Source organism: Camelus dromedarius, chromosome 2, assembly GCF_036321535.1.
Source record: "Camelus dromedarius isolate mCamDro1 chromosome 2, mCamDro1.pat, whole genome shotgun sequence".
In the NCBI taxonomy this organism is placed as follows: Eukaryota; Metazoa; Chordata; class Mammalia; order Artiodactyla; family Camelidae; genus Camelus; species Camelus dromedarius.
The window spans coordinates 17,473,177-17,488,757 of record NC_087437.1 but is presented as its reverse complement, the minus strand read 5'-3'; the positions used below and the strand labels follow the sequence as shown (position 1 = coordinate 17,488,757).

At 42.6% G+C, this 15,581-nt stretch overlaps 1 protein-coding gene across 1 annotated transcript in view; it reads right to left on the bottom strand.

The window, feature by feature from the left end:
- IL20RB (interleukin 20 receptor subunit beta) overlaps window positions 1-15,581 on the bottom strand; it is a 29,015-nt gene extending 13,434 nt beyond the window's left edge. Inside the window, exons 1-3 of the mRNA XM_010975510.3 lie at window positions 15,228-15,581; window positions 3,378-3,504; window positions 1,728-1,918 (exon numbers count right to left, since the gene is read on the bottom strand). Of these exons, the coding sequence (XP_010973812.1) occupies window positions 1,728-1,918; window positions 3,378-3,504; window positions 15,228-15,300 (391 nt within the window). The 5' untranslated portion in view covers window positions 15,301-15,581. The remainder of the gene's footprint in view (window positions 1-1,727; window positions 1,919-3,377; window positions 3,505-15,227) is intronic.

The following is a 15,581-nucleotide window of genomic DNA, read 5'->3' as shown; positions in this document are numbered from 1 at the left end:
GGAGAGCACTGCCCCGAGCATTTACACATCTCATCTTGCCCACAACTACCCAGTGAGGCAAACCGTTGCCTTTCTTACAGAGGGGTGGGCAGAGACCCAGCCATCGAGGGGCTGAGCTGGGATTTGAACCACATCTGTCTGACTCTGGAGGACCAACTCTCCCTTCAAATCTATCTTCACCTTCCTCAGCCCCTTTCCAGCATGGGCTCCCCCACCTTCTAAACTTTCCTGATTTCTACTCAATCTCCTACACTCCTCAGTAACATTTGACTCGTTCCATTACTGTAGATGCCACCCCAAAACTTCTTCTGTCCCTACTCACAGCAGGGGAGCACCCGCCACACTGAGAAAACAGAATTCACTGAAGGCCTTTCCCTTGCCTCTCCTGCATCTCTGAATGGGTCACACCTTTTGCCACAGCCATGCTTCTTCCCACCTCCACACAACCGTCCAGCCGGCACCTGATCGCATCCGCATTGCTCCGTGAAGCCACTTTCTCAAGGACCCGTTTAGGGGCCTCCTTCAGGCCGGTCAGCTGCTGTCTGTTCTCCCACGACCCTCTCCCTGCCCAGCCACCTACTGGCGTCCTTCCCTCTGTCCTCTTTTTAAATCAGAGATTTCCCAGGATCCTGCCCTGGTCCTCTTTGCCCTCATATCTTGTCCCGGGACAATCTCACATGCTCCCAAGCCACTAGCTATTAATTTTGTGTTATGTGTCCGACCTTGATCTGTCTGAGCCCCGGGGCCTGATTTCCAACCGCCAATCAGACATTTGTGGCGTGTTACCTTATAGGAATCTCAATCTCAAAGAGCCCAAAGGCAGGAGTATCTCCTGTTCCTCAAGACCAGTTGCCTTCCTGGGTTCTCTGCCTTGGATGACATTCTCATCAGCCCCAACAGGAAGATGGACACTATTATTATGTCCTCCATTATTTCTGTCGCCCAGTAACTGGTTTTCAAGCTCTGTCTTTTCTAACTCAGCCATGCCTTGTGAACTTGTCCTCTCCTCCCCATGCCCTCCCCTACTCCTGGGGTTAGGACCCACCCGGGCTCAGCTGGGGGTTACAGCAGCCTCCTCACTCTTCCCGTGCCCTGCAGGCTTGTCCTGCCCCATTTACTTTTCACACTACAGCCAGAGTGATTGTTCTCTAAGACAGACCCAGCCCAGACCCTCTGTTCTTCCATGACCCGCCTCTGCAGATCTGATGAGGCTTTAGGTCAAAGCCCTTTGCCATGTGACCAGCTGCTTCCTTACTCTGCCATATTTGGCCTCCGATCTGGAGTCTTCCCTTACTTCTTAATCATTTTCCACGTTCTGTCAGTATGAAAAAGTCATTTATTTCCAAGGGACTGTTTCTGTCAGTCTGTTAATGCATCACCCCTGTTGCACAGAGAGGATGCTGACACCGGCAGCGAAGATGCAGTTAATGAGGCGCCAGATGGGAGGCACTGCCAGGGCAGAGAGAGGCCGTCCTAGCCCCCTCTCCTCTCTTCCAGGTCAGCGTTCCTTCCAGAGACAGGAATGACTTCCAAAGTCTCTCTCAAAATGAGAGAAGACGGTCTGTGGGAAGCAGCTGGCAATATTTGAAATGGACCGGTCATGGTTGCTTACTTCCCCAATACTCTCCCTGGCTTTGCAAGACTAATTTGATGCTAAAAAGAATACCCAAACCCTCAGTGAAAGGGAGGCTGGTGGGGGCAGAGGAGGAAGGAGAGAAGGGCCTTACTCGAGTTTCGATTAAAGGGCTGCTTCAGGGTGCTCCAGGCTGAGGTCTGTGAGCCCAGGGTGGCCCTGACGCGGAGGTTGTAGGGCACAGTGGCAGTGATGTCGTCTGTGATGTCACACTCAGGGCCTGCGGTGGGGGAGCACCAGCTGCTGGGGATCCAGATGTGGCTCATGTACAGGCTCTCGTACTCTCTGGCCAAAGAGAGGAGGGGAAGCGTCACACCAGCCCCTTTGACCCGGGCTCAGTGGTCGTTGCAAGAAACTGTCTCATTCACCTACTTTTTATGGGTCAGAAGAAGATTCTGCTCCACACTCTAGTTCCTCCCCTCTCGTCCCTCACCCACCACCCACTCTTCCTCACTCTTTTTCTCGCCAGGCAAGGGAAACCTAGGCTTAAACCCCAACCTGTCCTGGTCTCTCCATCTGCCCGGTCACCACCCCAGTCTCAGTCACTACATCCCTTCCCCTGCTGTGTCTCCTGACTAATTTTCCTGCTTCCATTCCTGCCATTCTTCTGTTCATCACTCAGTAGAGCATCACAATTCTCTCCTTAGTGGCTTCCAAGGCACTTAGAATGGAATCCAGACTCTCCCCCATGGCCTGCAAGACTCTCTGGGCTCCTTTCTTACTCCACCCCTTAACACGCTGCTCTCTCCTCGCCCTTCCTCCAACAAGCCAAGCTCTTTTTACCTTAGAACCTTTCCTGACCACCTAATAAAAAGCTGCCCCAGAGTCAACTCTGTTGCATCAGCCTTTAAGCTTCCTCCTAGTGCTGATCTCTGTCTTAACTCGCCTAGAGCAGTGCTGCCCAACAGAACTTTCTGTACTGGTGGCAATGCTGTCTCGGTGTTGTTCAGTATAGTAGCCACTATCCACATGCAGCTATTAAGAACGTGAAGTGTGGCTCATATGACTGGGAAACATTTTAATTTGATTTTTTAAATTTAATTTAACTAATTTAAGTTTGAATAGTTATCCGTATCTAGAGGCTACCTACCACACTGGACAGTGCAGACTTAGTGTATTTATTTCTTTACCCTTTTATGGCCTCTTCCTCTAAATGTAAGCTCCCTATATCCAGAAATTTTGTCGACGGTACCCAAGTATGGGAGAATGTCTCCACAGCGTAGGCGCTCAGTTTGTATTCATTGTTAGTGAAATATATAGAGCACCTCCTGTGTCCCTGTCACTCCTCAACAGCTCTGAGGGCCAGGACACCTGGAGAAGGGCCGGCTGACCTACAGTGTCATGATTTGTTTTGGTTCCTAGGGGCAGGCTCACAGTCAGGAAAGCTGAGGTCTCCACCACCCCCAAAGGATCTGAGTCTCCAGTGATTTCTCCACCTTAATTCAGAGTCAAACTGATTTATTCTTAAGATTTTCTTCAGCATGGGACTGACTCACTGCTGAAAAGAAGCCTCACCAAAATGTGCTTATACATATCGTGTTTCCGGGGAGCCCACCGTCAAATCCACAGGGCAATTTCCCTCGCTGCTTCAACCCTCTCACTGCCCTTGCAGACAGAGGGGGCAGATCATAGGACATCTCTCCCTGGGCCCTCAGTGCCTTCTGGAGCTCGGGGATGAGGGATGGGCCTCCAGGAATTAACTACTGCCTACAGGGAAAAAACGCAAAACAAAAACAAAACTCACCCCTGGTACTCAACAGAATAGTGTATTATTTCTTCAGGCATGACCACCGGGCTCCATGTCAAGACATGCTTCATGTTGGTCGATTGTACAGAGAGGTTCTGAGGGGCAGGCAGGACAGCCACTGCATCTGGGATCAAGGCAGGTGGACAAGCCAACCGGTGAGCTCACGTCAGGGAAATGCCACAGCTTCAAGCTAGCTCCTGGTTAAGGCCTCACGTGCTTAGGAACTAGAAACAACTCTCATTTGACCATACTTGTGTTTGTGCTAAATTTTTGCTGTTATCATTGTACTTCTGCCTTTGGCGATAGAATGGCATATTCATATTAATAATAATAATGGCTAATATTATTAAGCATTTACCATGCTCTATCTAGGCCACGTGCTAGACTGTCACATAATTATCTCATTGAATCCTCACGACCGTATAGGGACGTAAGGACCATTAGTTTCTTCACTGTACAAATGAGAAAACTGAAGCACATTATGTACAATCTTTACATCAGACTGACCCAGATGTAGGCCTTGACTCTGCCACTTAGGAACTACGTGACCCTAAGTAAGTTTCATAGACATGAGCCTCCCACCCCTACATGGCAAACCTGTACTGGCTCCTGCCAGCTTCTCATCCCCATCCTCTCCTGCCACTGCCATCCTCAGGTCCCGAAGCACTTTCCTTTGTGTCCCCCAACAAGGCCAAATGGGGCAGTGGCTGCCACCTGGGAAGGGCAGGCTCAGGTCTGCTGTGGAAGGAGTCTAGTCTGAAGGGCACCAGGCCGGCTCAGAGACTCTGCCACAGGCAGACTGCAGGCCCCTGAGCCAGCCAGGACACAAGCATCTGCTCACACAGGTGGGTGCAGTTTGCACACAGAATCACAGAGGCCTGTGAGGCTGAACCGGCCCTCATAAGGACTCTGGGTAGCCCCAGGGCTCATCGTTGCGTGTAACCCATCGTGCAGTCTGGATCTCCTATGGTCCTTCTCCTCCAACTTTCACACGCTAGTCTCTCAATGCCCAACACCTGCCTCCCTTTGCTGTTACAGTTGCAGCGATACCATCATCAGCACCGTGTGTATGGGGCTGGGGCCCTCGCCTGGGACTTTTCATCTCTCTGCCTGTCTCCAGATCGGCACCTGCTTTTCGTTATCAAGCCCTGTGACCATGAGGGGATGGGAGCTGCTGGGGACACCCTGCCTGGTGCCCACGCTTCTTCTCTAACGTAGGACCCTGGAGATGCCTCTCATCTCACCCTCAGCGTCCACAGCCTGAGCTGTGAGGAAACACCTGGGGTACCCACAAGGGAGGCTTCCTGCCTCACCACCCTTAAACTTGTAATCACCCAAGGGATGACAAGGGAAAGGGTCAGCTGCAGTGGGGTAACATAGGAGGGCGGGGCATGGTCTTCTCTGACATCCTTCCTCTTGTAATGCCAACAAAACATTTGCCTAGTCAGACATGGGGGGAATATAAAGCTATGTAAATATAAAGATTAATCCATAATTCTAAAACTCTCAAAAATGAAATCCTCCAGCCCAGATGGTTACACTGGAGAATACTGTGAAAGTTAAAGAAAAATTAACACCAATTTTATACAATCTCTTCGAAAAAAATAGAAGAGGAAAGAGCACTTTCCAAATTACTTTATAAGGCCAGCATTACCCTGAAACCAAAATCAGACAAAGATAGCACATATTTTTTTTAAAAAGACTATAGATCAATATATTTCATGCACTTAGATGCAAAAATCTTTAACAAAAATATTAGCTATAAAAAATTAATAAAATTTAAAAAGGATTATATACCGTGATCAAGTGGAATTTATTCCAAGTATGCAAGGCGAGTTCAATATTTGAAAATCAATTAATGTAATCCACCATATCAACAAGTTAAAGAAGGAAAAAAACATACGATCATATCAATTAATACCAAAAAAGCATTTATAAAATCCAGCACCCATTCGTGATTTATAAACATAAAACAAAAACAAGGCAAAAAACAAAAGTCTCTTCAAGTTGAGAGCAGCAGGGAGTTATCTCAAATTGATAAAACACCATCCATAGAAAAACCTACCGCTAACATCTCACTCAATGGTGAAAGACTGAAGGCTTTCCCCCGAAAATCGGGAGTAAGACAAGGATCCTCACTCTCATTCCTTTTATTTGACATTGTACTAGAAGTTCTAGCAATTGTAATTAGGCAAACAAAGGAAGTAAAAGGCAGTACAGATTGGAAAGGAAGTAAAAAATCTCCCATTTGCAGGAGACACGATATAGGAAATCTCACAGAATCCACCCCTCCCAAAAAAACCTCCTAAAACTAATAGTGAGTTCAGCAAGTTCATAGTACACAAGATAAACTTAAAAAATTAGTTATACTTCTAAATACTAGCAAGGAACACTTGTACACAGAAATTTTAAAATACTATTTACAATCACTCCCACTGCCCCCAAAATGAAATACTCAGGTGTAAATCTAACAGCACACATCTAGGATTTGTATGGGGGAGACTTCACGATGCTGGTGAAATATTTCAAAGAAAATCTAAATAAATGGAGAGACATACTGTGTTCATGGATTGGACAATTTGACATAGTTAAATGGTAATTCTCCCCAAATTGACATACAGGTTTAATGTAATTTCTATTAAAAGCCCAGCAAGTTTTTTTGTAGATATAAACAAGCTTTCTCTAAAATCTATAAGAAAAGGAAAAGGAATGAGAATAACTAAAATAATTTTGAAAAAGAACAAAGTGAGACACACCAATCTACCCAATTTCAAGACTTACAGTAATTAAGATTGTGTGGTATTGACAAAGGAATAGACACAGATTGATGAAACAATATAGAAATCCCAGAAATAGACCCACTCATATATGCTTAACTGGTTTTTGGCAAAGGTATAAAGGCAACTGAATGAAGGAAGGACAGCCTTTTTAGCAAATAATATTAGAGCAATTGGACATCTGCAGGCAAACAAAAACCTCAACCTAAATCTCATAACTTATGCAAAAATTAACTCAAAATGGATCATAAACTTAATGTAAAACTCTTAAAGTTTTAGGAAAAAACACAGGAGAAAATTTCCAGGGCTAGACAAAGAGTTCTTAGACTTGACACCAAAACGAGGTCCATAAAAGGAAAAATTTATAACTGGGCAGCATCAAAAATGAAATCTCTTGCTCGACAAAAGGCCTAGTTAATAGGATCAAAGACAAGATACAGAGTGGGAGAAAATATTTGCAACCTATACAATCTCACAAAGCATACATATCTAGAATATATATATAAAGACACTCTAAATCCAAAAGTAGAAAAGCAAAAAATTCAATTAGAAAATGGACAAAAGACATGAAGAGACGTTTCACCAAAAAGCACATACAGGTGGCAAATAAGTACATGAAAAGATGTTCAGCATCATTAGCTGTTAGGGAAATGCAAATTAAAACCTCCATGAGATAGCACCACACAGCTATCAGAATGACAAAAATGTTTTTAAGTGACAAAACCAAATCCTGATGAGGATGCAGAGAAAGTGAATCACTCATACATCGTTGGTGGGAGTGTGAATTGGTACAGCCACTCTGGAAGACAGTTGGGCAGTTTCTTGTATAACTAAGCTTGTAATGACCACACAGCCCAGCAACTGCACACTTGGGCACTTACCCCAAAGTAATGAATGCTTATATCACACAAGATATGCACGACAAATGTTCATAAACAAACTGGAATCAGCCCAGGTGCCCTTAGACAGGTGAATGGTTAAACCAATTATGGTACATCCAATAAAAAGGAACCAACCATCACAACACAAAACAACTTGGATGAGTCTACAGGGAATTATGCTGAGTGAAAACAGCCAATCCCAAGAAGTTACATGCTGTATGATTCTACTTATCTAACATTTTGAAAAGACAAAATTTTAGAAATGGAGAACAGATTAATGGTTGCCAGGGGTTAGGAACAGTGGGAAAGGTACAGTAGCGGGGACTTATAAAAAGGCAACAGGAGACTTTTTTGTGATGTTAGAGTTGTTCGGTATCTTGACTGTGGTGATAAATACAAAACTACACACACACACACACACACACACACACACACACACACACACGAGTGCAAGTAAAAGTGGGGAAATACGAATAAGACAGGTGGATTGTATTAATGATGTCAATATCCTGGTTATGATATTATACTATTATTTTGCAAAAGACCATTGGGGAAACTTGCCTCTCTGTATTGTTTCTTACAACTGCATGTGAATCTAGAATTACATCAGTAAAATTCCAATTAAAAAACACAATCATGTAAACAAAAAGGTTCTACCATAGAGCACAGGGAACTATATTCAATACCTTGTAATAACCTATAATGAAAAAGAATATATATATAACTGAATCACTATGCTGTACACCAGAAACTAACACAACATTGTAAATCAACTATGCTTCAATAAAAGAAAAAAAAGTCATTACACCTAAAAAACCAACATTAATTCTGATTATCTGAATGACAGGATATATTTTAAAAGACCATGATGGGATAAACTGAAACAGGATGAAATGTACCCGCTGAAAAAGTTAAGTTGGACAATTAGGTGCAGTCAATTAAATCATTGAGGGAGACCTGTTAGGGAGAGACCTCATGATTAAGACATTCATCAAGGCTTTAAGCAACACACTGAGGTTGAGTTTTGGGGTATGCCTTTCTTCACAAGGGGCACACAGTCGGGACAACAGCAAAAGATGTCTCAACATTTACATGGCATCATTATGTTATGCAACAATTTGCAACTGGTGTGACTGTCTTCTCCTACATGAGAAGTTCCAAATCTAACCCCATTATGGAAACAGTCCTAAATCTGTCTCCTTCCTGTATTAAGATGAAAATTTTCTGAGCCCTACAGGCAACATCTCCAAGATCCTCCTGCCATTTGTACAGTATATTCCAAATTCCATCTTTGTTCTGCTGGTTGATGTTCATGTCACACACACACATACATTGGGTATGAGATGGAAAAGCAGTAATGCCCATAAACTACGGATGCCAGGGGACAGTTAATCAGGTTCCACGGTATCGTGCACTGCAGGAAGAAGGACCCATTTTCTGCTAGGACACTAAATAGGAAATGACTCTGCAAAACAGGAACTATGTTTTCAGCTCAGACTCCAAGTTGAAAGTGACTCCTTTCCCCTATAAACGGTGTAAAAATCCCCTCCAATTGTTAGAGAAGTCTCACGGTGGTCCAGGGAACACAATTAAATGGAGAAAAAGAAGACTTTGTTCTCCACACTGCATTCTCATTAACAAGAATTGTCATCTATCAGCCATGTGTATTAACGTCAAGTCTCTGAAGAAACCAGTTAATAAGAGTCTCTACCTGATGTAAATGAGCAAATGCAGAAACAAAGAGTATAGTCAAGGTGAAAGGGGAGAGCAAGCTTTAAGTGTGGACAGGAAAGACATATTGGCCACAGGGAGGAGGGTGCAAAATCGGGAAGAATTATTTCCTCAGCCACACTGAATGGGAATTCTCAGTGGAGCTGGAGGGAGAGACGAGAACCCTCTGTATAACCGTTTGGTACCTTGTGAGTAGTTACGCTCTTGTTACTATAGAGAATTATATTACTCTCACTCTAGCAGTCTGACTCTGGTATCTCAAGAAGGCCCACTGGTTGGAGCCTCTTGGGTGGTGTTTCCAATACAGACTTGAGCTGGGCAACTGTGATCTGACAATTAAGAATATGAAAATGAATATATGTATGTTCATGTATGACCGTAGCATTGTGCTGTACACCAGAAACTGATACAACACTGTAAACTGATTATACTTCAATTTAAATATATATATATATAAAATAATAAATAAATAATATATCTTATATTTAAAGTGCAGTACATAAAAGAAGGCATCTAGCTTCGCTGTAAACTTAAGTGAGTTGTTATTCAGAATCTTTGTTCAGCAGATACTGCTGCTTGTTCATATCTGACGATATGGATTTCTTTATTTAGCTTTTTCATAACTATCTTCATTTTGGTTAGTCAGAATAGATGCTTTTACTGACTTGTGGTCTTTTGCCTAAGGCAGACTTTCATTTTTCAGTTTTTGGCTTCCAGAGAAGAATCTGAATTTGTATTTTTCACTGCATGAAAGGGAGACATATAATCAGAAAGAGAAATTCTGGAAGTATGTATATTTACAGATCAATAACCATAATAAAATCTCCTTTTGTGCTTCGGAGGGAAAAAAAAAAAAAGCTTCTGGCACTCAATGTGGGGAAACGAGCTAAGCAGGATTTTTGCCTAGAGCCGCATTCACGAAGCCGATCTCTCTCTCTTGAGGCCTATTAGTATTCTATTGCTGTTGTAACAGATTCCCACAGTTACAGTGTCTTAAAACAACACAGATTTATTATTTTCCAGTTCTGTATGTCAGAAGTCTGTCACAGGTCTAACTGGGCTAAATCAAGGTGTTGGCAAGACTGTGGGCTCTAGGAGAGGCTGTTTCCTCCCCATCCCCAGCTGCTGGTGGCCACCCACCTTCCTCGCACACCGTCCCCCTTCCTGCATCCTCAAAGCCAACATGACTGGTTGAGTCCCTTTCATGCTTTGAATTCCTCCTGCCTCTTTTTCTGTCTTATCTCTCTCTCACTGCATCTAGGAAAGGTTCTCAGTTTTGAAGGATTCATGTGATTAGATTGGGCCCGCCCTGATAATCTGGGATAATCTCCTAATCTCAAAATCCCATAACGTTAATCACATCTTTTAAATCCCTTTTTCTGTAAAAGGTCACCTAGTCACAGGTTCTAGGGATTAGAATGTGGGCGTCTTTGGGGGACCATTCTTCTGACTACCGCGTGGGGCCCTATGAACTGACACCACCCCCCTAAAATGTCTCCTTCAAATGCAGTCAATTATTTCAAGAGATCACCTTGTCTGTGATCAGAAGAAGAAAAGGGCAAGGCTGAGCTAGGACATGGCTGCTAAGCAGGTTGCTGGCATCACTCGCTGCCTCTGTAACAAGTGCCCACATCCCAGCTTCAAAGGGACAGCAAACCAATTCATGCCTCAGGAAAGTGATCCATTGCTTCAGTCTCAAAGTATGGTTTTTGGAGCAGCGGCATCACATTATCCAGGAGCTTATTAGAAATGCAGACTCTCAGTCTGCAACCTAAGCCCTACTGAACCAGAATCTGCATTTCAACAAGATCCCCCGGGCAATTCATACTCATAGTAAAGTTTGAGAAGCACAGGAATGGAGAGGTTCTCAACCCTGCCTGCTCATTATAATCACTGGGGTGGTGGCTTTTTGTGGGGTTTTGGGGGTTTTTTAAGTTTTATTTGGAAAGAATTTCAGAGGTACAGTAAAGTTGCACAAATAGTCCAGAGAGCTCCCATGTACCCTTCACTCAGCCTTCCACATGTACATCACCATTGCACAAATAAGAAAATGAAGGTATTAACATTGGTGAAATACCATTAATGTAGCCTCAGTCTTTATTCAGATTTCACCAATTTTTCTCCTAAAGTCCTTTTGTGTGTGCATGGGGGTGGGGGGGAGGAAATTAAGTTTATTTATTTTTATTTTATTATTATTATTATTTTTTTTTTAATGGAGGTACTGGGGATTGAGCCCAGGACCTCCTGCATGCTAAGCACCCACTCTACCACTGAGCTACACCCTCCTCTTTCTTTCCTTCTTTTTTTTTTTTCAGGAATCAATCCAGGATCCCACATTTAGGTGTCATTTCTAGCTAGTCTTCTCCAGTCTATCCTCAGTCTTTCTTTATGACCTTGACATTTTTTAAGAGCACTAGTCAGTTGTTTTATAGTATATTCCTCAGTTTGGTTTTGTCGAATGTTTTTTCATGATTTGATTAAGGTTATACATTTTTGGCATGTACTCACAGGGAGTACATGATGTTAATATGGCTTATTACTGGTGATGTTAACCTTGACTGCTTGGTTAAGGCAGTGTCTTCACTGTAAAACTACCATTTTCCCCCTTATAATTAATAACTTAGGGGAGATACTATGACACTATGTAGATATTCTGTTTCTCCTCAAACTTTCATCCATTAATTTTTGCATCTATTGGTGGATATTACTTGCAACAATCATTGCTAGTGGTGATTTTCTATGTGTTAATTGAAATTCTGTAAGGAAGAGCTATTCCTTCTCCACCATTTGTGGAGATTTGTGATATATCAGTATGGACTCATGGAAATTTATTTTATTCTATTGTTATTTATTTTGTTGCTCAAATTGTTCCAGCTTTGGCCATTGGGAGCTCTTTCAGACTCTCTCTTTCCTTATTATTTTTATTAATAGGTTTCTTATTTGGGGAATAATTTTAGAAAGAAATAAAAACTATAGACAGTAAGTAGACAGAGTTTTTATACACCCTTCCTCAGCTTTCCCTAATGCTAACATCTTATATAGTCATGATACATTTGCCAAAACTAAGAAACCAACACTGGTACATTACTATTAACTAAACTCCAAACTTTATTTGGATTTTGCCAATTTCTCCACTAATGTCCTTTTTCCATTCCAGGATCCAATTTTGGACACTAGTTGCATTTTTGCTCCCATCCTTTTTGAGCACTTTCTTCCTTACCACAAGATCCTCCAGACTTGTATTTTCTCTTTCCTGTTATGAAATAAACCACTTCTCTAAGGAGCCCCACCCAGGAAGTTTTTGGTAGAGGGGAATCCCAAAGCCCAGGCAGCACCCTAAGTGAAGTCAGATCTCTGTCTGTGAAATTCTGGCATTTGGACTTCTAAAACCTCCCCAGGTGATTCCAATGTGCCTTTGAGTTTGAAAACCACTGATCTCGACCTTACTTCTGGTAGCTGAAGAATAGTTAAAACTATGAATGATAAATTCCCAAAAGTCAAAGACCTAAGTGTACTTTCCAGCAGGTTCTTACATTCCCTGAAGACAAGGGACTCTGCTTTGTTCATCTCTAATCGCACCTAACCCAGAACCTGGCGCACAGCAGGTGCTCAGAAATGCAGAATGAATGAAAACTAACAGGTGAACCAAATCTTGGTTCCTGAGTGACATTAGCCTCGGCCTGACTTCTTTTTTCCTAATCCCTGTCTATCTCACATTAGACCTTTGTGCTGCTCTGAGGTTGACGCTGAACACCTGTATCCTAAAATCTCAAGGCAGCACCATGGAAAAAACATAACGGCTCCCAGCACGAAGCCCTGGGGCAAACTTTCCAGGCAGAAATTCTTGCATCTCCTCCCTGACATCTCGCTGGCTTCCCCTGACTGCTCCTGCTGTCAGCTCCCCTCATTTGGGTCCTCTTCTGCCACCTTTATCTCCAACCACTGCTATCGCAAATGTGTCAGAAAAGGTAGCCACGTCTTTATTCCTTTTGCTTTGTCCCTCCGACCTCTTTCTGGCCTGCTTCAATGTCTCAGCTTCTTCTGCAGGGAAGTACAAAGGGCACAGGCTCTTTAGCCAGCCAGACCAGAGTCAAATCCCAATCCGCCGACTCACGAGATGTTATACTTGGGCAAATAATGGAACCTCTCTGAGTCTCTGTGTCCTAGGGTATAAAATGGGGATTATAATCATCTACCTTGCAGGATGGAAGTGAGAAGTCAAGAGAACATTTTTGCTGATCTAGAGCACAGTGTGTGCTCATAAATGGCAGTTGTGATGGTCATTGTTATTATTACTATTATTAATGCTATCAATAAGTATTAATATTATTAATTTCATCAATAATTATTATTTATTATAATTATTAATATTATTATTTTTGTTGATATTAATTATTATTATTTCTAGTGGGAATCGTTGAACAGGACAAGGCAAGGCAAATGAATTCTATAAAAGAGAGCAAGAACGCTACCCATCTGTCCCAGGGATCTAGGGTAAGTAATAGCAGTTCATTTAGAATTTCCAGAATTCATTGCAGGCTCCTACATAATCCAGAGGAAATGATCAACTGCGTAAAGGCGACCTCAGCTAAAGCAATTATCTGCCGACACCCCATCTGTTTGCATAACCAACAGATGATAAGTAACCTGGGGTGGGCACGCTGACATCTTCACAGCGCCTTTGTTTGCATCATCTCTTGTGACACCTCCCAACCTCAAAGTGGCTATTTTGACAGTTTTACAGATGAGGAAACTGAAGTGATGTGATGTGAAACTGAACTAGCAAGTGATAAAAGCCAAAACTCACACAAAAGTCTTTCTGGCTCTGACATCTTTGTGGTTTCCATCACTTTTTTTTTTTTTTTTTGGTTGGGGGGGTGGGGTAGGTTTTTTTCTTTTTTTTCCCCTGTGTAAATTTACAGGTGTCAGAAGAGCACATTAACCTCTGGGTCTGTTTTAAAATAGTTTTCAGGAAAAGGCTTAAAATATTGGACTGCCTCATCGAAGAAAATGTTAAATTAAAAGATGGGTGAAGGGGATCAAAAAGTATAAATTTCCAGTTATAAAACAAATGTCATGGGTACGACACATTTGAAAGCTGCTAAGAGAGTAGATCTTAAAAGACTTTGTCACAAGAAAAAAATGTGTAACTATGTATGGTGACAGCTGTTGACTAGACTTACTACAGTGATCATTTCATAATACATACAAATGTCAAATCATTATGTTGTACATCTGAAACTAACATAATGTTATATCTCAATTATATCTCAATTTAAAAGAAATAGGGAGAAAATGCTGGCCTTTCCCCCTCTCATTCGGTCTCCCTATCTTCTCCCTCTGGCTTAGTGGAGGAGTGTTTTCCTGGCAACTTGTTTGTCCCACCAGCTAATCAATCGGTCAACTAACTAACCAGTCAACCAACATGCTTAGCCTATGGTAAGGGCTGTGGGGACACCAGGAAAGATGGTCAGGCCCTGTCTTCAGACCTTCAGTGCAGGAAACAGAAGTAACTCACCGAAATAGAGTGCATGCGGTCAAGGGTTAAAGGAGAGAGGTCTGGAAAGGGTCTGTAGGTGCAGGGACCCATCTGGAATCATGATGGGAGGATGGGTTTGGGATGGAGTAAGGGACTGGAGATTTTCTGGTGGGAAAATACAACAATAAAGGCCAGGAGGAGGAAATGAGGGTATAACATGCCAGCTGTGAAGACTCCAGCTGCATGTGGCCCATACTTGTTTCCAAGGAGTAGTGAGAAATAGGATTGGGGCTTGAATATAGTGGGTCATGAAAAAAACAGCAGATCTGAACATCATGTGCTGAGACATGGAGAACTGTGAAGGGTTTTCAGCTAGGCAGGCATAGATTTGGTTTTGAAGTCAGTTCTAAACATTTGCTAATTACCCCGGCACTGATTTGTTACCTGATTTAAACTTACACTAGAATACGTAGTTCTCGGTGTTAAAAAAGAAAAGAAAGAGAGAAAATACTCTAGACTCCCATCAACACTGCCAAGTGCCCACTACCTTAGAGTATTCAAATGAGAAATATCTCTTAAACTTGATTTGACAGGAAGACACATCAAAGGCTAAGGAGCTGCAATTTTGAAACAATAAAACACGTAGATGCAAGCAGCCAAGAGTGGAACAGAGAAACTTGAGTAATCTTACCGGCAGGCAAAATGCCCCAAGCCAATTTTTTTTTTAAATGGTACGAAGTACTTGACTGCTACCTTTTCTGCAATGACCACAAGAGAAATCCAATTTTTATGACTTGTACCCAATATTAAGGTTGCAAATTATGTCTTTTTATTCACATGTATTTTGTTAGATAGAGGATTTTTTAAAACAGACATAAGATGTTCGATGCATATACTGACACCTCAAACCCCGGGAAAGTATTTTTCACCTTCTTAACCTATATTTGAGTCCCAGACTATTGGCCAGATTCATACTTACCTATGAGCAAACAAGGAATCAAGGCGTAGGAAAACCACATGATAAGACTTGTCGAGATTTCTTCCAGAACCATCGTGAGGGTCTGTGTTTGGCAGACTCAACTTGACCTGGAACGTTGTTTCCTTCCAGAATGAAGCACTCTGTCCATCTCAGCCATTCTTGCTTCAGAACTCAGATGTTGGACCTGAGGTCTGAGTCGCTGTAACACCTGAATCACTCTGAAAAGAAGAGCCAGCCCAGACAGCTTAGAAGAGGCGGGCTGTGAAGCACTCTCCTTTCTGCCCAAACCCAGGTATTGCATCAGGGGGAGTGGCCTCGAAGAGTTCCAGAGAAAGGGCAGCTCTGGGGAACTTA